General features: G+C 35.6%; 3 protein-coding genes and 1 long non-coding RNA gene across 28 annotated transcripts in view; 2 read left to right on the top strand and 2 right to left on the bottom strand.

Moving 5' to 3' along the window:
• Positions 1–55: 55 nt before the first annotated feature.
• LOC115452388 (26S proteasome non-ATPase regulatory subunit 9) lies at positions 56–2174 on the bottom strand. The gene is made up of 3 exons (XM_030180902.2): positions 1790–2174; positions 1087–1310; positions 56–552 (listed from the first exon to the last, which is right to left on the bottom strand). The coding sequence occupies exons 1-3, from the start codon at positions 1998–2000 to the stop codon at positions 337–339; spliced, it is 651 nt and encodes a 216-aa protein (XP_030036762.2). The 5' UTR covers positions 2001–2174; the 3' UTR covers positions 56–336.
• A 939-nt stretch (positions 2175–3113) lies between these two features.
• The window catches only part of LOC115452387 (dystonin), a 245921-nt gene continuing 223154 nt past the window's right edge, over positions 3114–25880 (bottom strand). For 12 of the 25 annotated variants that reach the window (XM_037440503.1, XM_037440458.1, XM_037440457.1 and 9 more), the window contains 20 exons: positions 25577–25849; positions 22606–22729; positions 21923–22050; positions 21593–21669; positions 20956–21027; positions 20071–20103; positions 18329–18403; positions 17703–17874; positions 16562–16679; positions 16071–16180; positions 15451–15573; positions 14841–14958; positions 9103–9314; positions 8578–8735; positions 8296–8402; positions 7732–7894; positions 7220–7288; positions 5963–6319; positions 4926–5018; positions 3114–4703 (listed from right to left, as the gene is read on the bottom strand). In XM_037440503.1, the coding sequence (XP_037296400.1) occupies positions 4514–4703; positions 4926–5018; positions 5963–6319; positions 7220–7288; positions 7732–7894; positions 8296–8402; positions 8578–8735; positions 9103–9314; positions 14841–14958; positions 15451–15573; positions 16071–16180; positions 16562–16679; positions 17703–17874; positions 18329–18403; positions 20071–20103; positions 20956–21027; positions 21593–21669; positions 21923–22050; positions 22606–22729; positions 25577–25849 (2772 nt within the window). In that variant the 3' untranslated portion in view covers positions 3114–4513. Of the gene's footprint in view, positions 4704–4925; positions 5019–5962; positions 6320–7219; positions 7289–7731; positions 7895–8295; positions 8403–8577; positions 8736–9102; positions 9315–9926; positions 10064–14840; positions 14959–15450; positions 15574–16070; positions 16181–16561; positions 16680–17702; positions 17875–18328; positions 18404–20070; positions 20104–20955; positions 21028–21592; positions 21670–21922; positions 22051–22605; positions 22730–25576; positions 25850–25880 lie in introns of all 25 variants that reach the window. The other 13 variants (XM_037440549.1, XM_037440481.1, XM_037440550.1 and 10 more) reach the window with 11 other exon arrangements.
• On the top strand, positions 11437–13802 carry LOC115452382 (protein wntless). Its single transcript, XM_030180898.2, has one exon. It carries the CDS (start codon positions 11599–11601, stop codon positions 13228–13230), a length of 1632 nt encoding a protein of 543 aa, XP_030036758.1. The 5' UTR covers positions 11437–11598; the 3' UTR covers positions 13231–13802.
• Positions 24640–25301, top strand: LOC115452385. Its single transcript, XR_003939481.2, has 2 exons — positions 24640–24717; positions 25103–25301. It is a non-coding gene; the product is annotated as an uncharacterized LOC115452385 (long non-coding RNA).

The following is a 25880-nucleotide window of genomic DNA, read 5'->3' as shown; positions in this document are numbered from 1 at the left end:
TTTTTAAGCATGTTTAATATACAAATAACATGAAATTAAATTAATAAAAAATATATCTGTTTAACAAATTATTTTATTCATAAACCATTATACATTATATGGGTACCTTTTTAAGGCCTAGTTAAACAACGCAAAGTTAAGCTTGTGGCAGCAAAAACAAAACACTGTTCTCCAATTAAATCTTATGGCCAATGACTCCCAATTCTGCAGACTAGTTAAACCTTTCGGATTTATTTTACCATTATTTACAGTAGTTTTCACATTTTTAAAATTACTATTATGTTAACACAGTATTTTTAAGTCCTTAAGATTCCATAACAAATATATTGTTGACACTTAATTTTTCCTCTGGATATGACAGCCGAGGAGACCTGGTTTAGACCAGGCTTGGGGCACAACTGTCAAGTTGATGACATGTTGTTGCCTTTTGACAATAACACTGACATTTTGACCAACCGAGTGGGAAACAACACTATGGATTTGAGTGATGTCTGTGAAGTTGCTGTGGGTGACGGAGCCAAATTGCAGGATCTCATCTTTGGTGCACAAACCCTGGAATAAAAAAAAATATAAATGTACAGAGTTCTTATTACAATTTGAAATTCAGCAAATGAGTTTGGAAACACAATTATTAATTTGAAATTATTTTATTTTTATTTCCATAACACATTATTATTAAAAACTTAAATATAAACAAGTTCACACACACACAGACATCCATTCAAAGCTTCATCCATTCAAGAAAGGGTAAGCAAAGTTGACGTTAGAGACCCCACTTCACCATGTGTATTCAGGCCCATGATATGATAGACAGTGAGCCTATCTAAAAAATGCGCATAAATTCCAGACTCCAGCCTTAGGTATATTGAGAAAAAAATCTATCACTTAGCACAATCTGGTATTTGAACCCCAGAATGCAGGACAGATGTACTAAGAATACAATACTACTAAGCAGTATGTATTAGGTTGTAAAAATTAAGTTGAAATATTTCCTGCACCTAATTAAAGCAGTTTTCCACTTACATCTTATTCGAATATTATTTGGTCTAAAAAAGGACAACTATTAAAAAACAAAATAATACTTACACCCAGATCAGCAGGCGATCCATTATCAACTAAGCCCACAATAGCAAAACTCTCTTGAACACTAGAACTATTTTCATTTGAGGAGCTGGCTTGTCCGTTAGAGGCTTCATGTCTGTTAGAGGGTGCAGGCTGGGCAGCGTTGGGATTTGCAATTAGATTTGAATGCACCTCCTCAAGCCCTTTCTCAATCTTCTTCATTATGTTTTTATGGTCATTTTGAAGACCTGGAAAGAAGGTATTTGAACTCATTAGGCTGCCAGAGATATATTTTCACATGAAAATTAAACTATTTTAGATATAAATAGTGTTTTGGAAAAGCACACTGGCCTAAGAAAAAGTGTTCAAACATGGCAAGTCTTTCATATGTTTCCTACTAATGTATGTATAATTAACTACAATTGCATCACTATCAATTCATTATCAGACATAGAATATCCACTGATAATTATAGTAGTCTCCCATAGTTCTCAAATGTAAACCATTTACTGGAAATGTTAACATTGGACGCCTGCCTACAAGGATGTCCACCTGAAAAGTGGACGGACAATCGCATACAAGTTTTCAAGAAGTCACTAATGCAGACCACTTTTAACAGGTCAGACTGAATCTTAGAGTTTCGTAAGCTCAATAACGATAAGTAAAAATACAGTATAATTTTAATGAGAATAGTGCTGAGTCATTGTAGTATATAAGGAATACTCACATATAATCCTGTGCCGAGCATGTCGCACTTTGTAGACGTCTATGTCGTTACGCGGGAACCCATCAGCGTCTACCAAAGGCTCATCCATGCCCACATGGTTGGCCTCCAAAATCGCCCTTTGATTATAAATTTCAGCCACGATCTTCTCTTTCTCGTCCATTAATTTCATAACGCGACTTTTCACAGGGTCTTCACCGGTTAGCACAACCATTTTCGAGAAATAAGTATATGTCCTTGTTTTATGTATTTTTTAAATAATTTGTCTCAAGACAAACTCGACTTCCAATACCATAGAATTTATTATTTGATAATATTTTTTGTTGATTGTTATGACTCGTAATAAAATAAGATAGCAGATTACATTTGCCTGTAGTGCGACAAAGATAACGAAGGGAAAAGAATATGTAGAGCTTACATTGTATTTGACGTTTAGTGCTGCCAAGTGCCAATAATCAACTAGTAACATTATAACTAGTTATTCAACAACGTTACGGATAACGTTATTTATAATATGAAATGCTAGCAACTTTTTCCATAATATGTCATACTAGCTTTTGTTCGCGGCTTCGCCTACTTGAAGGGGTTTTCCGGGATAAAAATCTCGCTTTTAAATTTCTCGGTAAAAATTAGCCTATAGCTCAGAATTAATGTAACATTCCATGAAAACATAATTTGACAGCAGTGGTGCAGGTGTCATTTAAAAAATTAAATTTGCATTAGAAATTATTAATAATTTTCGAATTATATGCTTTGTCGAAATCAGTCCCTGTCCTACACTGTTTCCTTCTCCCAGATAGCCTCATACTTACATACCTCAATAGAGCTAGCTACTACTCTTTCCCTCAGCAACTTTGAATTGTCGAGTGTTTGACGCCGATGACTTCGAATTAATGCATCGCGTCGTTTCGATACCTACGTAGCGATGATTTTTGTCGTACGAGTTACCGTGAGCATAAAATTGTATTGATATAGTTCGAAATATAAAGAGATTTTCTAAGGAACTCGTGATAACGTTCGAATTATCGCAGGTTTGAATTAACGAGAGTCGACTGCATTTGAATTAATTAAGATAAGACTATTATATTAGACTGAGTAATATATTTGATGTTCATTATAATATATAATGTCAGCCTTGTATTATATCCGGTCTCACAGCTGGGCACGGGCCTCCTCTACTGAAATGCATAAGGCCTTTGTCCACCACGCTGACCTAATGCGGATTGGTAGACTTCTAACACTTTCAAAATTCCTACAGAGAATTTCTCTTGTATTTTTGAAAATATAGCTGTGAACTTATGGAGATGTAAGAATAAAAGGCGGGAAGTATTATTTGTTATTCTTTATTTTATATTTTGAAATCAATAATGAGATTTAAAACTGTAGCTGTTCAGAATCTTTATTTTATACAAAAAATATTGAAAGCTTCTTAGTAGATTTGCTTTGATTTTACATTTTAACAAATACAACAATGATTTAAATAAAAATGACCAGATTAATATATTTTTATAACTCTAATAATAAGAACTTAATTACAGAGTCACATTTTATATAATAAAAATTAACAAATAAAAGTGAGTGATGGTTAACTTTATAAATGAAGGAAGGTTACAATTCAAAGCGTTTATTTTTATATATCAAAAGTATTCTTAGTATTTGTTTTATTAAGTAATGTCTTTTGAGACAGAGTGTACTTTAGGTTAAATCACTTAAAAATAATGTCAACTATGGAATTTACTTTGTGAGCCGTTTAATTTTGATAAAAAATACGCCACACGACTCTGGCGTTAGTCGTGTGTCGTCGCTTGCTGAAAGCATTCATCCCGTAAAATAATTGTGCAATAGTCGATGTAAAAATAAACGTTATACATAATTGTATAGAAATCAAATGCTAACCGACGTCACGAATGAACACAGAGGATGTAAACGAAACATGATTGTGCTTCACGAAAAAAATACACATATTATCACCTTAACAGATCGCCGATGACTATTTTAGAAAGACCTTGCGATACGCGTAGTCTGGCGATACTACGAGCCCGCACTAGTCTTGAAAAACCTTCACCGGCAATCACCTATCATCCATAGTTCGTTAACAAAATGGTCCCTAAAGAAAAAATATTACAAAAAAGTAAGAAATCACATTTCCCTTCCGGTCACTGTAACGAGACGCTACTACGTATTTCAACATATAAAACATACACTAATAATTATGGCAACATTGACAATAAATAAGGGGTAAAATTGGGGAATATACACATTGAACGAAAATTCTTGTTCCAAAAAGTTGACAGCACAAAATAAATAAGAAAAAAAAACACGTTTTTCATCATGCGCAACACGCAGGTTTACGTAGAAAATAATAAGTATACAAGGCAACAAGTGCAGACTTGAAGTTTTTTTTACTACTACCAATCTATTTCTCACTTAACTAAAAAGCCACATTCGCAAATTCGTATTTTTTTATTAAGCTTCGCTTAATCCGCGAATTGGTTAATTCATGTTAGTAGATTATAATAATATATCGGCACTTGCCACTATGCTTGCCAGTCGCTCTGTGACGGCATCCAAGCTTTAGAATATTGATTTTAAACGTGAGGGAGATATAATACGTTATTGGGCATAAACAAGATTACATTTTAAGTGTCGATAGCATCAAAGCGACTTGCATAACATAGGTAATACAATTTCATCATTTTCGTTATTGGAATATCACGGTATTTTCGTCTACAATCGGAATGGTTCGCGCTTCTCCGTCGTTCGAGATGAGGCGGCAGCGGCGCGTCGCGCGGCCGGTGTGGTGGGCGTGGTGGGGGTGCCACTGTCCGACGCGTCCGACGGCTTGCGCAGGAGTCGCGACACGGCAGTCTGCTGCCCCGAACGGACCGGCGTCGTACTGCCTGACGGTGTCCTTTGCCTGCCAAAAGGTATACATTTCACTTACAGATTCATCAACTGTAAAAGCATGCACACACTACAAGTCCAAAACTTCAAATCCAATACCAAATGAACTACCTCAATATATACTAACACTTTACCTTCGAAATTTGTGCTAACTACAAAATATTCTTATATAAATTATAACTTAAAAAAACATGTTAGACAAATATCAAAATACAAAAGCAATTGGAGTTATTACCTATTAACATTACTGTTAGTATGGTGGTCCTTAAGCACAGGAATACGACTTCGGCCGGGCGTTTGTCCTTCGGTGGAGGCAAACGACCCGCTCCTACGTTGATGTTAGCGAGCACACAAGGACAGACATACAGAAATTTAGTAACGGGACGACAGAGAAAGGTTATGAGTCATTGCAAATTTTTTTCTCTTAAATGAATCATGGATTTCAACATTCAAAGAATTTGCAATGATACATATAAGAACAGAAAAAATATATAACACAAAGATAAACATAGTGAATATAAGTTTATACAAAGAACCCAAAAAACACATGATATCAATTATAAAATATTCTCATGGTTATATGAGAATAATTTTTATCAATACTTTATACGAAAATACGTTGTCTCTATTTTTCGTACATGATTTTTAGAACATGATCGCGAAAATTTTGCTTTCAATTCCATCTCAATTGATATTAATATGTGTTTTTATTTCCAAGTGTAATGTTAAGCCATAGGCCAGAAAATCATGTGCATGTTAGTAATGGTATAAAAGCTTTTAGAAATGTGCATGGCGGACATTGCATATTTGTCGATTGTGATAAAATATGATGTTATAAATGTAGTACGACACAACCAGAAATGTATGTGGGCGTAACAATAAGATAGTTTAATATGTATATCCTATTAAAATCAAAGCAGTGATTACAATCTAATAAATTGGAAAATTATGAAAATTTGAATGAATCTTCATAAATTTCTGGTCGAGTTAAAAAATGTAATGCGTGCCCTAAACCAAACTGCGAAGCTTTGGATTTTAATACTTCTGTCATTGAAAAGATAGTGATATATGCAAAGTTAGTAAAACAACGATACATACAGTATTCGGATGACATATGGGTGGCGAAATGTTCGTGTGTCGACAAGCAGATGGGACTATTAGAATAGATTCGTGAACGTGAGCACTCGACGATGGGGGTGACAAAACAAAGTATCAAAGAGGCATCAATCAAAATAATTCGGGCAAAAATCGAAGCATTCTACAAGCTTGTACCCTTTGACATCTCGCTGGGTTGGCTTAGATGCATCGCCGCTAGATTCGCTTATGGTACTTTCGTATTCATTGTCGCTCGTCATTCCCGATATGCTGAACAACGAGGAGTCGTCTTCCGGACTCCTCTGCTCTGACTTCCTCGAGGGGTCTTGGGATGTGGGACTGGGTTCTTGGGACGTCTCCCGAGATTGGGACTTTCTGATCTTTAACCGTCGTTCAACCGAAGGAGTTCTTTGGGAACGATTGCCGACGTATACCGGAATTTTTGTGGAACCTTGGGTTTGGAATGCTGGATGAGTATGGGATAAGGATTTGGGCAGTTCGGACGCGACGGACGATGGTTGGGAATGTGTCGAGCTGTTTTATTTTGTATCCGTTTTCGTATCGCATGCGGGAAGGAAAAAAATTATATTAACCCTCTGTACGCAATCCTGTATGTATTTTGCTAGATTTAAAAAATGTGTTAGTCAATTCCACACTGCGAATTCTTGATCCTCTGACGTAATTATTAGCTAAGCATGCTTTTGCTTCGTGATACCCATTCGCTCCCATCCAGATATTTACCAACACCAATAGATTTTTATAGAACGATACAATTTTTTATACAATTTGAAACAAGACTGTCTCGTGATCCATTCAAATTGAAGAGTGCACCCCAACATTGTAGACGCATACTCCTGACATCACTACAAACGCTCATATAGCCCTTTCAAAGCGAAACGTGCTAATCCAACGCAGTGTATGACAAACTTTACGGCCGTAATTTTGTATAAACATAGCCCAATTATCAAACCATCTTTAGTCTCCTTTAAATCTTCAGATTATTTTAAAATAACAATAAAAAAACAAATTACTATTATCGATACCCAAATAAACGCGCGAAGTATTTTTATTTTTTATGCTATTTGTCTTTTCAAAATAGTTTACGTAACTAATTACTTTATTGATAACAAGTATGTAGCTAATAACTCATTGAAAATGATAGATCTATAATTTTTGGTACAGTCACCACTTTAGATACATTCAAATAACAGCGCCAAACGCCGCATCAATGACGTCACAAACATTGCAACCAGAGACCAAAGACGATTACACATTCTCGAACGATTAAGCCAATAAAAAAAAATCGTCTGTAAGCACAACAAACAAACGATCCTGATTGGTTAATTTTCGCTGTCGAGATTTTAAAAAAGCACAAATTCCGGCCGTAAACATACACGATGAACAAAACAGTGAACGTAAACTCATCATGTGTACCTCACTAACGGCGGCACGTGTGACAATGTCGGTATACTTGACGTGCGGTACATCCCTCCGCCGCTATACCTGTCCGTGCGCCAGTGGAAACCATTTAATACATATTAGGTTATATTTGTATTTTTGTTTTGGAAAAATAATTGTGAAAAAGCGTGTATTCTATCCTATATTATTATTATTTCTGTTAAGTTATGTGTAGAACTTACTAAATGCTATTATTAGAAGTTAATGTCTGAAATATAAATGTATTTTTTTATTTTTCCAAATTAAGAATCAATGTAAATGGATTATGATAGAACTGATTGTTATTTAATTGGATAACTTATGAGAGGAATTTAAACTGTTTCTAAATATATTTTCGAGGTAAATTGAATAAACTATATATGTAAATTGAATTTCAATATAGATATTTCACGAATTAAAACGTACATAATAAAACATAATTACGTTCCTCATAAAATCCATATACATCTAAAAAAAAATTTTATATAAAAATCTTGCACGTAACGTACCTTCCGCTGGCCGGCGTCAAGAAACCCGTGGGTGTTCGCGGGCGCGAGCCACCGTTGGGCGTGGTGAGGCCGAGCTTGCTCGCGTTGGCGGCAGCTCGTGCCGTCGACGTGCGAGTGTTTGTCACCTTCCTCATCGGGATGCGAGATGGTGTTGTCACGTCATCTATGTCATTGATTGAGTCAAAAAAGAAGGATACATTCATAAGTTAAAAAGAAATCCTGGTTATATTTTATTAAAGTAAAATACCACAAGCATTTCGGAAAATAAATTTATAATGGCAAAAAATGATCCTTGAGTAAAAATAGAATTTGTAGATGTTTGTTTATCAAGTTATTTACAATCAAAAATAGCAGTCCTCAATATAGAACTCAGTAATTGTGATGACTGACAAAACGCATTGATGTAATTTTACTACTCCGATGCTAGTAACCGCAGATTGCGTCTGCATAACTATGCGACCATGATTCTCGCGGTTACATAATATCGGATATATATGTTTCAAGAAATACATTGCGTTTGTTTGCTGTCATATCTAACTTGTTTAAAATGGAAAGTCCACAAACCAGTGCTATCTAATGAGAGGTTGGAACCGTGTCTTGAAGGTGGTTTCGAACCAGCTCGCGATCCTGGCCTAGATCCTGGTCGGGAGCCTCCTGGTGTTAATGTCGACCTGTATGAAAACAGAATAATGTGATTTGGTAATTAAACAAAAAGTTAAAAAAAATTACAAGTTTGATATTTAGATAACCTAAAAGTGTATTATTTTTTTTTTGTAAAGGTTTGTAAATGTATTTATCTTTACTAATATAAGTTAACTTATATTATGAAAGTAAACCGAGTCTTACCTTGCCACGCTTGGTTTTCTATATTTGGTACCGAGTCCGCTTGCGGCTTCGTTGTCACTGAGGGAGTCCGGAGTGCCAGCGCTAAGAGACGACCTTGATGCTCGTCCCGCCACTGCTCCGGCCGACATAGGCACCGACCGGGCTGTGCGCTCCCTTACCTACATGAAATAGCAACTACAATACTCGTCTCCAAACCAAATGTGTGAAGATTAGCAAAATTAAACAAAAAAACTCAGGGTAAAAAACTGTTATTCGAAACTAATGATTCGAATTAATTTTGTCAAGAGTTACCAATAGTTATAAATGAAATGAACGGAAGCAATTAAAAAAAACATAAAATCAACTAATTTGAGGAGCATGCTACACTAAGACAGAGTGAAACAAATGATATCTAAATCTAAAACACAAACAGTGGACGTACACAATAGACAGTGAAAACAAAACAAAACACTTGGCCATCAAATGGCAAGGGTACAAGAGTGCAAACTGAAACCGACTTATGAACGCACAACCGGTTAGCGTTACCCAATGATATCCTGGTGAGGGCTGGTATCCATGGTGGTGCGTGTAATGATGAGCGCCAGGCGTCGTGGAACCCTGAGATCTTGAATGGCCGTATATAAATGCTTGCTTAGTGCCATGTGTCGAACCGACGTGCAGCGGATATGAGCACGGGAGCTCCTCCCGCTGCCTCAGAGCCTCAAATATGGGCCTCAACTGCTCCATAAACTCTTCAGCTAAACGCACCAATACAAAACCGGGACACACATTAAGGAGGGAAAAGGGCATCGCAGTTTACAACATAAACACATTGTTTTTGCCTTCATAGTGCCAATCGTTACCGATACGCGGTTTTCGCGCGATGATTACTTGCCGCGATGTTTCGATTAGTCCACACGTTTAGTCGACGGACGCGGTGAATTTTGCCAGACGCGGACATGAGGGGGGATCTAGCGGGATGGGTGAACGAAATACTTTACCATAACATCCACAGGCGTTGACGTGCCACCTCTCCAATGCAGTGGGTCCAATGAATACTAACAGACAACACCAAACACTACACGAGCGTGTGCGCCGATGCGTCGCATGACCACACTAATGCAATACGACCAAACGCTACAAGCTCAACACATGCTGCACTCACGACATTGCCGCACCTTGCAAACGGACAACGAGTTCCGTGTGCAAGTTGCACAAAAAATAAAATAAGCCAAAATTGTATCCCAAACCGATTGCTCCCTCCAACAACTACGGTGCGCTTTATGATACTTGTGCAAAATTACAACTAAGTTCTATCCTGCAGGAGATAAGAGTTTAACTGTAATACGTATAGCTGCATCGCTACTTACCTTGGTGATCGGTCCGGTGGACGGAGGCGTGTTTGTGTTAGAGCGAGGCGTACGCGGTCTGAACGCAGCCATGCTCTGTGACACCCCATCGGCCAGTATGAACTGTTCGCGCAGTTCGATGTTGGTGCGTCCCTTGGCTGCATGCGGGCGGCGTCCGGTGCGCGGGATCGCAAACGGGATGGGATCGGGAGTGGGTCAAAGAAAACCATTAGGTAAAAGGACAGAAAGAAATAAAAATAACACCAAAGTGTTAAAAAAACATCAGGACAGCGTGCAGTGGTAGTGAGGGAGAGAAAAAAAAAACAACAAACAAATCAGATCATGTCAACATAAACAAACATAACGCAAAAATAATTAAATAAAAAAAAACAAAACATAACGGGGATTCGTTTAACGTAGTGCAACAAGGAATAGGAACAGTAAAATACGATTAGTTTATTCTCTCACCAATATTATGCAACACTCGTAAACCAAGAGCAAGATTTTTTATAACATTCAGTCAAAAATGTATACAACATTTACAAGTTTCGCGACGGACAACATAAAATACAGCCATTTAAAAATGTGCAAGTAATGTGAAATAATTACAATAAAATGTTTTAATACAACACCAATCTTGCACTTGCTTTATACAAGTTAGTAACTACATAATAAAAATAAAATATATGCAAATTAATTCCGACCTCATGCCATTATTATGCTTATAAAGCGATATTCAATAAATCTTATGATGTAATATAGTAAAATATGTTAAATCGTATTAATACCAAACTACAAGGCGTTCTACACATTTGATGAGCTTGCAATTATTTTTTTATTAAAAGCACCCAACAAAGGCATCAAAGGTGTAAAAATATGTATAAATAAATAGCCAAATAAAACTTTTCTATGAGGCAAAATTAAATTCTAAGCCACACCAACTAGAAAACGCCTGCGATGGAACCATAGTATTGTGTTCAGAATAAAAAGCGCAAAGTGTATATTACCATAAACGAATTTAAAGAAAAACATTATATACACAACGGTTCCAAGGCAGACGAGGTTCTTACCGAGCGGGCAACAAGCCTCATGCTGCTCCGGTTTGCTCGGATCAGGCAGCGGTAGCACTAACGAGACTACTTTATGTAAACGGGATATCGTAAGGATAAACGAAATATAAAAATATAAAACCAAAAAATTAAATAATTTTTCACATGGGACCACAGGATATGGATTGGGCAAAGCGAATACGAATTAGTAAATTAGTAGCAACATCAAATTTTGTATTGTTGTGGACACAGTCGATGACTAATTTAGCTGAACTAGCAGTTCGATGCTTCACAATAGCAGTGTAGTGTATTATGAATCTCATGATGTGTAATTACGGAGTGGAGTGTTTACGCGGCTTCCAAGTGAAATTTGTGCGTTTTTCATTTTTATTGAAGGCATTCACAAACATTTAGTTCATAGTAACCGTTAAAGAAAGTAATTTTCCAAACACGGTAACGTTATAACGCGTTATAAAAATAGCGTGGTACGTTATTTCGTTTCGAGCTGGCAACATCGCGTCCGCGCATGTCAAGTCGGGTCGCGTCGAAAACGAAAAACAAGAACAATGGAATTGAACACGGGTCGATTTTAATTCGTTCTGACTCAGTTATTACACGCGTTGGTTGCGGCACCCGCGTCCAACATGACCGGGACGATCATCGAGAACCTTAGCGGTCGGAAACTGGGCGTGTTGGTGACTATTTTACTATTGTGTCAAGTAACATGTTTTTTGATCGGCGGCTTGGTGGCGCCCATGCCTGCAAACGCGCAAAACATGCTCGCGACCGTCTGTAAAGACACGCTGACCGTGAAAAACGATACGACGAAATGGTTTTACAATCGCGGAAAGGGCTCCTGCGAGAAATTATATCTCGGGGACACGCATCACGACCTCTCGGAGACCGACATTGTTTTCGCGTTCCAAATGCCGGTGCCTCGCGAGAGCATGGTGCTTGACTACTCGCGATGGCAGCAGAACCTCATCGGCGTGCTACAAGTCGACATACGATATCACTCCCAGATGGAAATCCGCCCGCGCAGTACTGTAACAATCGACGCTCGGCTAGCGTACCGAAACAAAGGAGATCCCGACGACCATTGGCAATTATACACACAGTCAGTCGAGAAACGGCACCTAGACTGCGATATTGAAATCAAAAGTGAGGATTACTTGTATAATTGTTCTGCAATACCTTTGTTTGAACTTGGGTCTTTGTTCCACGACTACTATTTGCTGAATATCCGGCTGCCTGTAGACACGCCGGACATGAATGCCCACATTGGACACATTCAGGATATGTGGCTGACGATAATAAATCAAAATGGAGGATTCACTAAAGTCTGGTTGTCATTAAAGACAGTATTCTTTCCGTGCATCATAGGAATCATTGTATGGTTTTGGCGTCGCATACATATGCTGCAACGGAAGCCTGTGTTACTCGAGAAGATGCTGTTAAGCTTGGGGATTGCTCTATGCTTCCTAAATATGCCAATTGAGTACCTGACGTTACATTTTGACTTGCCATTTATGCTACTACTTGGAGACATAAGACAAGGAGTTTTCTATGCAACATTATTCTCGTTCTGGCTTGTTTTTGCTGGAGAACACATGTTAATTCAAGAAGCTTCGGCGCAAAGCTCCCTGAAGCAGTACTGGCGACATCTCAGTGCTGTAGCGATGGGCTGTATCTCATTATTCATTTTTGATATGTGCGAGAGAGGTGTTCAGCTGAGAAACCCATTTTACTCTATCTGGGTGACTGATATAGGCACAAATCTAGCCCTGACCTTTATCATCCTGGCGGGAATATCTACAGGAGTCTATTTCCTGTTCCTCTGTTACATGATCTGGCAAGTGTTCACCAACATATCCCACAAGCGACAATCTCTGCCCACCATGTGTTCGGTCAGACGTTTACATTATGAAGGCATAATATATCGCTTCAAATTCCTGATGTTGGCTACCCTGCTCTGCGCTGCTATGACGGTCATTGGCTTCATTTTAGGACAAGTCGCTGAAGGACAGTGGAAATGGGATGAGAACATTGCCCTTGAATACACTTCAGCATTCTTTACTGGGGTATATGGAATGTGGAACATCTACATCTTTGCCTTATTGGTGTTGTACGCACCAAGTCACAAACGTTGGCCAGCCGCAGAAAACACTTCGGATACACAAAACTTGAGCGAGGAGATTGAAATCAGCCCCCTACCAGAACAATCTAGTGAGATATCTCTGCTAACTTCCTTTATCAGGAAGACGACTGTCGACTAATCGTGCCAATACTTGCCAATTTGGATGCATTTCAATTGTTCAAACAGGATGCTTAGCTTAGATTGTAGACTTCCTTTCTCAGTATTGAACAATGTTTGTAGAACAATATTTAACTTGTACTCGATTTAGAAATGTTATCTGCTGTTTAAGCTAATAGCGATTGTAGGTGTGAACTATGGACATGGGCGTTTTTATATTGCTTAGTAAAAGTTTGCATAGGCGCATTTGTTAAAAAAACATGTTTTTTATCATAGCATATAAGATGCCTTTTGCCGTGGCAACTATTTTTAGACTTATGACTAACATTAGGATTTAGAGCAGGTAGTGACCTCGAAAAAATCCAGTTTCGATCAACTTTGTATGTACTGGGGCAGTGTTTAGAATCTCTATTTTTTCTGTGATAAATCTGCTATGTCAAAATTTTACGGTGGATTTCTTTTGCATTTCATTAACAGTATTGCTAGTTTTAATTAAACGATATTGCCAGCTACTTAATTTATGTTTAATGTAAGTTTTAATGTAGTTTTTGTATTCGATTATGTAATCATTAATAAATATTGTACTGAAAATAATGGTTATTTTGTTATTTTACCACGTTTTTTAACGTTAATTTTATTCCGATAATTAGTCATCCCCTCGTTAGGGTGTTAACACAAAACTATTCCCGATACGATTGATTGACACTTTGAATTTAATTATCGTATGTACCGACTTTCGGATATATACGAAAGTTGATACAAAGTGGAACTGTTCCAATGCTTTTTGTAAAAAAGCAGAGTAACAGTTGCCCAATCAAATGCCAGCTGAATTGAAGGCATGAAATATATAAAAATATATACTACTCATACTTTATGTAAAATAAAAAAAAAACAAAATAGACAATGGTCACTTCAATTCAGCTATAAGAAAATCATAATGTGAATTGAATTAGTTTAACCAGTTAGTACTTATAAGCTTATAAAATAAATATTAAATTATAAATAATGTTATAGATATTGCAGCCACATTATAATTTTCCAAAATATATCTATAGTAATAATTGGTTTTTCTGTTATAAGTACCAATTTTTAATAATTTCTCAACTCTGAAACAGGACTCTGATTAAAATAAATAAAAAAATGTTTATCGATTTTACTGCTATGTACGTAATTCAATAATATTACTTTACTATGTATGTATTTCACAAATATTACTTTACACAATTAACTAATGTAAAACGTTCTTTTGTTTTAAAAAATACAATAAAATCGAAAAACGTCGACAACTTGTTTTGTAAGAACACTTTACCAAGATCATCCAAAAGCAGCTTTTTCGACAAATAAAATATGGCAAATATTTTTTTTTGTACAGTAAAGGATATTTTGTCTAATGTTAACAGCTAAATATGAAAATCTGCAGAAGTTTTCAGATATCTCAGAAAGGGAAAAATTTCATTGGGATCCCTAAATTAATATAACCATGTATACTTTATATATTTGACAATTATGCAATATGAAAAGTTTGTGCATACAAAATAATATAATTCTTATTATAAATGTAAAATAAAAATGTAATCTTGGTAATATGTCCTAATAAGACCCAACCACCCGTCATATAGAATCCGCACATACCTCGGCACGGGTCATTTTTGACCAGGAACTCGTCGAGGGCGACCCATCCGCCTCCGACGCGCACCATCACCGTGGAACGGAGGATGCGCACCAGCCGGAGTTTTTGGGAGTCGCCGAACTGTTAGGAGCGATTGCGGGATAAAATACAAATCGCCTAAGATGGGTCACAAATGACCCAAGATATTTTTTAAAAGTTATAATGTTCCCTAATATTATACAGTATTAATTTTTGTTCAAAATTAAAGTACAAAATAAATCAAGTTTTGATTATGACATAAAAAGCAGAAAAAATATGGCTAGATCTATTAGAAATTTAATTTGACATGATTTATTACGTACGCGAACGTTTTCTATAACTGGGTTGATGGAACATTAATAATTTTAAACATACTTATATTTTCGTTTATAGTATATTTATCTAACAAATTTTAGCATCTAGCTGTTTATACTAAAAATCTAGGGTACGTGTCTGTTCTTACTCCTAACCGACAGACATCTGAATCATGAGATGAAATCACTACAAAATGAGCATACCTATGAATTTGGCGATGATTTTAACTCATTTATATCATTCATTCGTTCATTCACAAACAAATAATAAAATACTCACCCTGTATTTGCCCTCGCCGACTTGGAACACTCTGAATTTCTGCCTGCACGTGCAGAGCATCACGAGGCGTTTTACTTCGTCGTGTATTTTATCGGCGTCCGTGGGAGGGCCGCGACGCTCCACCTAGTCAAGGCGAAATGGGGTTTAAAAGTGTCGATTTTTTAATGTCACATTTTCAATTTACATCACTTGCATTTTAGTTTGATTAGGAGATATATTTCAGCAAAAGTAATCAATAAGTTTTTAAAAATTCCAAATTATTCGAGCTTATTTTGACATGATTTTTATTAAAAAAATACCAACTCTCAATACACCTAGAAGGATGAGCTCAAACTTTGACATGATTTTTATTAAATAATCCCAACTCTACACCTAAAAGGATGAGCTTAGCTGAACTACTAATATAATGTTTGAAATGATCCAGGATTTAAAACCTACCTATTACTTGAAATTACTTATAGTAGATACATTCAACACAGGGGTTACTCAAAGTAGCTACAATGAATACATAGACGTCATAGACGTCTACTTGAAGTAATTCAACCTAGCTACAAGTAACACAGGAGTTACTCAAAGTAGCTACAATCTACATGACGTTACTCAAGTCCAGCAATACTCACCCAATCAGGTCGCAGCGCCGCGATGAACTCCTCCCAGTCGATAAGACCGCCGCCATTCCTGTCGAACAAGTCGGCCACGGCGCCCATCTCCAGACGGGACGTGTCGAATTCTGGGAGAGGGGAGATTTCTTAGTTATGTGAAAAAAAAATATAATATGTGAATTATGGCAGAAGGAATTTTCTCTTAGTGGTTACTAAGATTAAAGGGGTGTGTTCAAAGTTTTTTTTTTTTTACTAAGTGATACTAATATACTTGTATTCTGTTAGTTTTTTTTTGTTTTAGATTATATTTTACTCGAATGCATGTTAGGTCAGATATTTGATATCACAAACCGTAACATTGCAATGTATGATAACAAAATTGCTAAGCTGTTTATAAACGGGGTACAACTCCCCACGTGTGCCTTGCCAGACTCGCCCGGGGATACTGCTCCCACTGCCCACATCTAAGTACGCATCTGTGTCATGAGATCAACGTTCCATATACTCACTGGTGTTGATGATTCCGTCGATGAACTCGTTCCTCGGTATGAGACCGTTGTTGTCCTTGTCCATCTTGCGGAACAGGTCCGTCAGACGGGACTTCTTGTGGTTCATGAACTTCAGGAACTGTTTGACGAACGGTTTATAAATATTATTATGACTAGTAATATAGTTTTTTTTTTCTTTTTTTTTATTTATGATTCGAAATACGCTTTATTATATTTAACATATAAAAATTGTGTCTCACATTTGGCGAGGTTCCGCTATTGGATACATAATTCGTTGAACTCCCAGTAATATAATTTGTGACTAGGTTTTGCTCGCGGCGGGATAAAAGTCCTGAGTTATATTTTCCCAAAATAAAAACTAGACTAAACCACTCAGGAGTAATGTAGTTTCTTATTATTAACTAGCGACCCGCCCCGGCTTCGCATGGGTGCAATGCTGACTATTTAATGGATGTTATTATTATACATATAAAATTTCCTCTTGAATCACTCTATCTATTAAAAAAAACCGCATCAAAATCCGTTGCGTAGTTTTAAAGATTTAAGCACACATAGGGACAGAGAAAGCGACTTTGTTTTATACTACGTAGTAATAAAAAATCTAAATTGGTTTAATAGTTTCTGAGATTAGCGCATTCAAACAAATCAACTCTTCAGGTTTATATAATGGTATAGAGTGAGTTTGATATGACTTGTGTCCGGGTGTGACGTCGAATTATATGATTGAGGATGTATTTGTTGATACGGGACCAGGCATCCTCTCTGGAGGTTTGTGGTTTATATTAAGCCTTCGAAGCAGTGTTAGCGTTGATATTAATAAAGAGCTATTCAATACTATCGCCATTTTTCAACAATACTTTTGATATATAACCGTTTTTTTTAATAATAGAATAATCATATTCATTGCGAAATCCTTTCAATTGTGTATTAACACTATTATTTCTTATATTTTTACTGCTCGATCCGTAAGACCGGTACGTGCCAGCATGCACGGGCCTAAGCCAAGTGAGTGTAGTATCAGGGTTGGGTGTTTCCGAGTTCGGCGCTGTATTATGGTTTGGTAAAACCATGATTATCTCTGCAAGAAATTTCTAACAATTCTGCAGGTATTCTATTATTAGAGGATTCTTATGTCACTCACCCGCTTCCTCCAATCGTCCCAGCTGAAGTTGGACACCCTCTGCAGTTCCCTGAGGTGCACGAGTCTCTCGTGAAGCCTCCTCTGTCTCTCCCACGCGAGCAGCCACACAGTCCTCCATTTGTCCCACAGTTGTTTAACGCGTGGCGACCTGAATTCCGGTTCTGCGCCTTTGCTGTATAGATAGGTGTCGTTATGTTGGTGTTATTTTTTTTTTATTGTATATGAGCAAAGGAAGTTATCGATAATTTTTATAAAACAGCATTTAAATTTTAATATAATAAATAAAAAGGCAATATTTATTTTATTATAATTAAAGATAGACAATAGATATTAAAAAAACAAATGCATACAAATAAGGTAAAATTTTAGCACTACAACATGCTAGCTCAATTAACACTAGCACGCTACACAAAAAAAAAAAAACATTCAGCCAATAAAAGCCCTTGATCAGCATACACACCCCTTTAAGCGTTCGAAATTCGAATTCACCGTATATTGAGCCCGCAGCACGAATTTGATAGACCAATGGTGGTGTCGCGTTCGAAATTCGAATTCACCGTACATTGCGCCCTCAGTAGGAATCTGATCGACCGGTGTTGGTTTTAAAACAGCGATGTATGCCTTACCTGCCCTTTGGCGGGAACCTCGGCCCGTAGTGTTGCAGGTTCCGATCGGGCGTCTCTCGTCCCGGACTCACTCGGCTACGAGCACACGCATTATTCAACACACGGAAAACATGACATAAACCCTTGGCCCGTTAGTGTGCGCGGCAACACGTGTTAAATGTACGGTTATTGCATTATTTTTGAATTTTGGTTATTTAGCGGTCGATACTCTTTTTAGTGATACAATCAAATTTTTTTTTATTGTTTTAAAAGGAGTTCTTTATTTTCATATTTCGAATACTTTTTTTTTTAAATTTACCATGTACTATTACTTGAAGTAATCTAACGCACTAGGCTAGTATGTCCGTTGGTCAATAGTAAAGGAAGCATGTACTGATATTAAAAACTGAAGTTTGTAAAATTAGATTGTATCACAAAGATAAACACGCACTTTGAGTTTTTATTCACGCCCCTACACACAACCCATTAATAACATGCACAATGAATAACCAAGCGTTCTATTTTTACTAAGCATTTTCTTTAAAAAAACAACACCACATTTCTATTTAAAATAAATGTATAAAATGACATAATATGTGTTTATCAGTTTTGCGAAACAACTACTGATCTTACTTCAACAAATACAAAAGGTTATGAAACAAAATATATTACTTTCAAGGGACTTGAAGTTGCTAATACTCTTTCATGATTATTATTTCTTTTTTATACTTTCTGTATATAGTCAAATTTAAATAAATATTTATAACACAAATATTTCAAAATAAGTGAATTCATTTTGTGGTGTCGTTTCTTTTAGAAAATTTTGTTACCACTCAGCTTCAATGAAATCGTCAAGTATGTTTTAAACATCACTCATAACTAATTGGAGACTTAAGTACTTGAAACTAAGTAGTAACTCTTCAAAAGCGAACAAATCTACGATAATCACATCTTGTAACAACCGTCATATACAGGGCTATAATTATACATGTAGCATTTAAAGTTAAATTTGTTTTTATACATCAAAATAAAAAGACGGGTAAATATTGACCCTCGAACAACTGAAGTTTCTATCATATTTTATGAAGGTATTATAGCCCTTTATATTTCATATACTGATATATTGAATATTATGGGAAAATAATATATTCCATTATAAACCAAAAATAACATTAGTTCTATTTTCGGACTACGTGCTATCTATTTTTTATAATCCCATAATATTTTGTATCATATTTTTAACACTATCCTATACTAGTTTACCTAAAGTCGAGGTGGAGTCCATAACGACTGCATGCAAGAATGAACAACATTTATTATCACAAGACATACAACTAGCTTACGGACGAGAAACAGACTAATTTATGTGTGTATGTGTTGGGTCTTTTTAGACCCACAATGGTTTTGCTTTCTGATGTTTTACTTTCAAATTGGTTTCGAATGGAAGATCAACTAAATGTTCTTTGTATTATAAGTAATATAAAATATATTTTTTTCGCAAATAATTTCACAGGAATTTGTCATATAGTAATTTTACGAGCAGATTTTAATAAAGTCGTAATTTATCATTGACTTATTCAATGAATTAAAATATTCAAGTATAAATGTAATCTAACTGTACTGAAAATAAAAGTGTAAATCTGTAAAAAAATATACAATTATTTTACAATAGTGTAAAAAAAACAAACATCCAACTACTATATACATTGTGCAAGACATCTATAAAGCACAACACACATTTTATATATAGAAACGCGTCAAACCTTCCTCTCCTAACGCGAGTTTGTATCCTGGACCTGCCCGTGGTGAAGCGTGACATGAACGAGACAGAAACGGTAACGTTTACATGTGTTAGAGCGGGACGAAGCTATGTTTATGGTGCTTATAAAGAAATGCGTGTCGCTGATGGTTTTTTTGTGATAGATTTGTCAAAAGACTCTAGAAAATTGATATTTACAAACAAAAAACATGTTTTACTTCTAGAATATGGGGAAATCGATGTCAATAGAAGACAAAGTCTGAAGTAATTTTGTGCAATTTTGCATTTATATAATCTGTATAATACTAAACATAACAAACTATTTTTTAATACAATTAAATGAAGAGAAAACCATCTTATTTGCATGATAGTAAGGTTTAAATTTTCAAGAATAAAATGTTTGTGCACTCATCACCCTGAGACATTAGACGTGCATTGATATAAATAACAGATTTTAAAATACTTCAATTATATTACACTGACACGCATTTTTTTATAATTAAATTCCATATAATTAGTCCAAGTCCACAAATTGGTAAAAAAAAATTAAGACTACTATGAAAAATTAAAAAACACGTCTTTTAAGTGATTAAACTCAATTTGTGGGACGAGAACTATATTAACACGTAAAGCACATACATGGTTATTTAAAATTTAGGTACATTTATATTACGCAATTTTTATAATAGTTTTTTCACATTAATGGAATTTATTTATACACCAGATCATCACAAAATCAACCTGATATTAATTATTTTGCAATAAAAAAAATTGCATAACACAAATCCATTAAAAAAAACAAGGACAATTTTCATTTTTTTATCATTATCAGAAAAAGGTCCTTAGAAAAAAAAAACATGAAAAAAACGAAAATGTAGACTAAACAGACCTGAATCTCCTAGATCCATAGTAATCAGGCGACACAGACCGGTCCCTGTTCAAATCGTGCTGGGAGCCGCGACTGCATCATTATGTTGGCAACACAAGCGGTAACACCATGCAATGACGTCACAATATGGCGGGCACGGTGAACGGCGTGCATGAGGTGGAATGAGTGGGGAAAAGGAGAAACGAAAAACAAAATGAATAATGGACACGTGTGTTAAACATAAATAGGTAAACTCAAATAAAAAAAAAAACATAAAAAATTGAAAACGGAATTTTGGAAGATTTCTTTTGATTTACTATTGATGTTTTTTTTTTGTATTAATATAGTTAGCCTAGAGCTAAATGTATGTCGCATTACACACTTGGATATAAATGAGCTCTACAATAAATGAATTCTAATTTTAGCTACATAATAGTATATATTATTCATATTTTTATATATTTTTTTTTTGCTTGCAATAAAAATATATAATCCCTCTAAAATCTATAAAAATCCTCGCATTCCATTTTCAAACAAAACAGTGCTAATTTAAATTAAATACAAAAAGCCGGGTTTCTAAAACACTATTATCACATCTTTTACGCACAAACATGAAAAGTTATAGAATTGCCACATTAAATATTTAACTACGACGTACCCAGGCGTTCCCTTGGTGGCGCTCTTGGCTGACACCTTCCTTGGCGTGGTCTCACGACCTTGGCTCTGGCTCTTAACCTAGTGAAAAACGTCAATAAATTAATGAAAAACATGTATGAAAATATTTTTGGTTACTATTTAAATGAGAAAGAAATGAGGGTGAGAATAAAAAAATATAGAAAAAGTAGTTTTGTTTTTTTTCATAATAAAATATTCCAAAATTAAATATCTTTACTTAACATATTTCCACACTTGATTGTAGGAACCTCATGATCCTAATATTTTGACAGATGGCGTTAAAATTAATTGTAATAATCAAAATAAAGCAAACCTGGTACGCCTTGCAGACGCGGTCCACTTCCGTCTGTCGTTTCTGTGTGTGTTCCATCAACTCCTTGTGGTCTTCGATAAGGCCCTCCAGTAGTTCGATAGACTCTGGCAACGGCTCCGCTTCCAGGGCTAGGTGGAATAAAAAAGATTATGTATTGGTTTAATGTTACCATAATAAAAAAAAATAGTTTCAATAAAAAAGAAGCAAGGTAAGTATGAAAATTAGGATAGGTTCGTCTACTTATGGAATAAATGAAAATGGCTGATATTTGAGTGACCTATTTCCACAACTGCCTACCCGTTTAGAGGTGTAATTAATTCCTATCATTAAACGTAGATTAATTTGTTTTATCTTGTTTCTCAACTGATTAGATTGCGATCGGTGCAATTTGCAACACAATTCGAGTGCATGCATTTTTTTTAATGTGTCATAAGGTCCCTTAATAAGAATCTTCGGTTAATACAATGAATGAAGTGTTGGAATTGAAAGTTACATTATTGATGGTGAACACCTACCCATTGAATTTTGATAATCCATACAAAGCTTGAAAAATACTAAATTCGGTAACATAAAATTTTATGATCACAATCTATCCATTCACAGTCAATGCAGAATACCATGTGTGCGTTATTAAATAAAAAAAAAGTATATATTATTATTGGACTTAGTAAATGAGTACTCACAAAGTAATGTGTTCTCTAGTCCGGTGAGCCACTGCAGCAGCTCTTCCAGTACTAGGTCCAGGTCCTTGAGACTCTGCATGTGAGTCTCCAGCTTGCCGCCGCGTTGCATAGCCCATTGCCATACCTTAATGAAAAAAAAAAGATTTTACATAAAGAAAAATATAAAAATAAAAAAAAACTAACAAAAGTTATTTCTATCTCTCTTACTCCTGACATTTCGTATTAAACCCATTAGTACACTTCAAAAATAACACGCAAATAAATTTGTTACGTTATAAATATTGTATATTAGATTTTGCTCGTAGGTTTCGCCCACGTGATAAGAGTCTTGGGGGATAAAAATCCCACTTTACATTTCCCCGGGATAAAAGTAGACTATGCCCTTTCCAGGGTTTCAACACCAAATTTCATTAAAATCCGTTTTGAAATTTTTAAGTTTATCAAATTCAGACGGACGCGGCGGGGGCTTTCTAATATGTTGGATCAACCATACCTCCATGAACGCATAGTATTGTTATTAAACAATGTAATACAGAATACAGAAAAAGAGACAATTGAAAAAAATATAAATTTTTGTAGTTAAAAAAACATTTATTTCATAATTTAGTTATTCTCTGAAAACGCATTCTTTTTCTAAATTTAATATCTTTTTCCACCAAATTCAGAGCTAAAGTCAAGGTCGGGAGACCACGCCAAGGAAGGTGCCAGCCAAGGGAACGCCTGGGTACGTCGTAGTCAAACATTTTTCAACAATTGTTCATTTTTATAACCAAAAAATATTGCCACAATACCTGTCCAGGCGTAACTCTGCTAAAAATCCTTATAACAGGCAAAACCGTCGCCACTAGATGTCGTTTGTCTTTCGAACCACTCATTTTAACTATTTTGTCACAATCTCAATTTTATAATACATAATTACATAACAGACTACATATACTAAACTTCCTGATGGCAAAATAACATTTAAAATACTTTATCGTTGCAAATAGATAAGATTCAGATAATTTAATTTATTATTAATATTATCTTTGCTTCAATATCACTTTTAAACTCAATGACACATGATTATATGTGTTTTCATGAATTAAATCACATGACCGTGAGAGAGGGATATCGGTACAAGATAAATAACACTCGAAACAAAGAAATAACCTTATGAGAACAAGCCTAATAAAATATCTATTTTATGTTACATTTCTTAATTGTGGCTTGTCCGTGTGACTATTTTTTTTCGGGATAAAAAGTAGCCTATAACACACAGGAGAAATGTAGCTTCCTATTAGTAAAATAATATCAAAATCAGTTTAGTAGTTCCCGAGATTATCGCATTCAAACAAACTCTTTAGCTTTATATAACATTATACTGTTTTATCATTGGAAATAATTTTGGTCTGGGTTGCAGTCAGATGATCATTATTATGTTTTAATTTATTATTTATAAGAATCATATGGCTCAACTAAATTATTAATTTACTATAAAATATAACATGACTTGATACTATTGTTTTATTTTAATTCAAATGAAACAAGACCCCATAACGTCAACAGTATATTTCATACTGTAGATAAATATAGAGGCAGCGTTTAATATTTATACAAGTGTTATTGTGGAAGCCGTAGAAATATAGACGAGCGGTAATAATTATAGCGTTTACACGCTGTAAATTAAATGTCCTGATAACTTTTTTTATACGAGCTTGGAAAAGTGATCCCAATGCACCTGATGGTAAGTGGAATGGGGTCTAATGGAATGTCGCCTGACGAGAGATGATTACTCCTGGGCACTCGACACAATTATGCCGGCCTGTCGGAATCGGATATACACAGGCTGATCCCGGAACGTGACACACTTACGTGAGCTACTATGGCCGGTTTTAACACTTCGTTTACGGTGTTCGCTATCTGGGGGGATATAAAATATATCCTACGTCCGTCGTAGTTTTATTTTTGACAGCGGTTAAATAAACGCCAGTGGTTTCCACATAGTAGTGGCGGAAAACGCTCGTCTGTCCATGTCTTCCGTTTAATATTTCATTACGAACAAGATATTTCGACTACACTCTCGCTAAATAAGTAGTGATATCAAAATTAACTATGAACTTATTTTCTTTGGTAAGCAAAAATTAAAATATCATATAATTATTATTATAATAAAAAAAAACAATAGTAATGTTTTTTTTTTGGTTATTGCATTTTTTAGTCATGCAGTGTTTTTATAATTTATTTTCAATTGAAGTTGGAGAAGATATGTCTGAATATACATAGTTTTCTGTGGTGAGGAGATACCATTTCCTAATATAGTCAAACACTTTTTGCTCGGAAAATTGTCAGGCGATTTTAGTTATTTTTGATGTATGTCTTTTAATAACGACTGATGGTAGCTTTTTTTATCCATGGACTTAGTTATTCACCCATCCACAAATGTTAATAAACCTCAGTTGAATAATGAATTGTGAATATATCCTTATTTTTTTTTTCTTTTTTTATTGTTTTCCAGATACTGCCCATTTTGCTGCTATGCGCTGTGTTGGTGAACAGTCAGATAAGATTCAGTTATTCAATGGACAATAAGACTGAGGTCACCGGGGAACTAACGCCTGGCTCTCAACTAACTATAATTTTTGGACCTGCGTAATAGGTTTTTCTACTTTTGTCTTAAATGTGGAAATAAAATATGGCTATAACATTGTTGTAAATATTGTAATTTTTACCAAATTAAGTTTCACCTGCCTTGCTATTAATTTCAAAAAAACAATAATTATAGTAATTAAAATAGCCGGTTTACGCCCAAAGCACTAAAAGTAATTAAGGAATAATAAATAAAAAATCTACTCATAAGCTAATTTAAATATTGATAACAGAAAAAAAGTTTTTTATAAATCTCACAACTTAACCAACGCCTATAATTTTAAATACAAAAAAGAAAACACTTATGATCCACCTAAACAAAAAAAAGAAAAAAACAACTGACCTCATCCCACCGGCTCTGTATGATAGTGATCCAGTGCTTGATAACCGTGACGGCGTCGGGATGCGCGCGGCCCAGGATGGAGTGAGCGAGAGCTATCGTGTCGTCCTTGTCTCGCTGCTTCTCGTTGAGCTCGCGCACGAACCGCTCGTGCTCGAAGATCTGCTGTTGAGTCTCCTCGTCGCCTTCGGGCAGCTGGCCCGAAAACCGAAGTTTCGTTTCGGCGTCCGAGAGCCATTCGAGTAACATGTTAACGGAGCGGTGGAGTTTTTCGGCCTGGTTGGGATTAAAACGTTAGTATTTTTAA

Source organism: Manduca sexta, chromosome 4, assembly GCF_014839805.1.
Source record: "Manduca sexta isolate Smith_Timp_Sample1 chromosome 4, JHU_Msex_v1.0, whole genome shotgun sequence".
Taxonomy (NCBI): Eukaryota; Metazoa; Arthropoda; class Insecta; order Lepidoptera; family Sphingidae; genus Manduca; species Manduca sexta.
The sequence above is the reverse complement of the archived record's forward strand: the minus strand, read 5'-3'. Positions and strand labels throughout refer to the sequence as shown.

Excerpts from the sequence above, each read along its gene's own strand:
- LOC115452388 (XM_030180902.2), bottom strand. The coding sequence starts at position 2,000 with ATGGTTGTGCTAACCGGTGAAGACCCTGTGAAAAGTCGCGTTATGAAA. Across the intron at positions 1,311-1,789 it reads TGCTCGGCACAGGATTATAT|GTCTTCAAAATGACCATAAA; the intron begins GTGAGTATTCCT and ends CCTTCTTTCCAG. Across the intron at positions 553-1,086 it reads GATCGCCTGCTGATCTGGGT|GGTTTGTGCACCAAAGATGA; the intron begins GTAAGTATTATT and ends TTTTTATTCCAG.
- LOC115452382 (XM_030180898.2), top strand. The coding sequence starts at position 11,599 with ATGACCGGGACGATCATCGAGAACCTTAGCGGTCGGAAACTGGGCGTG.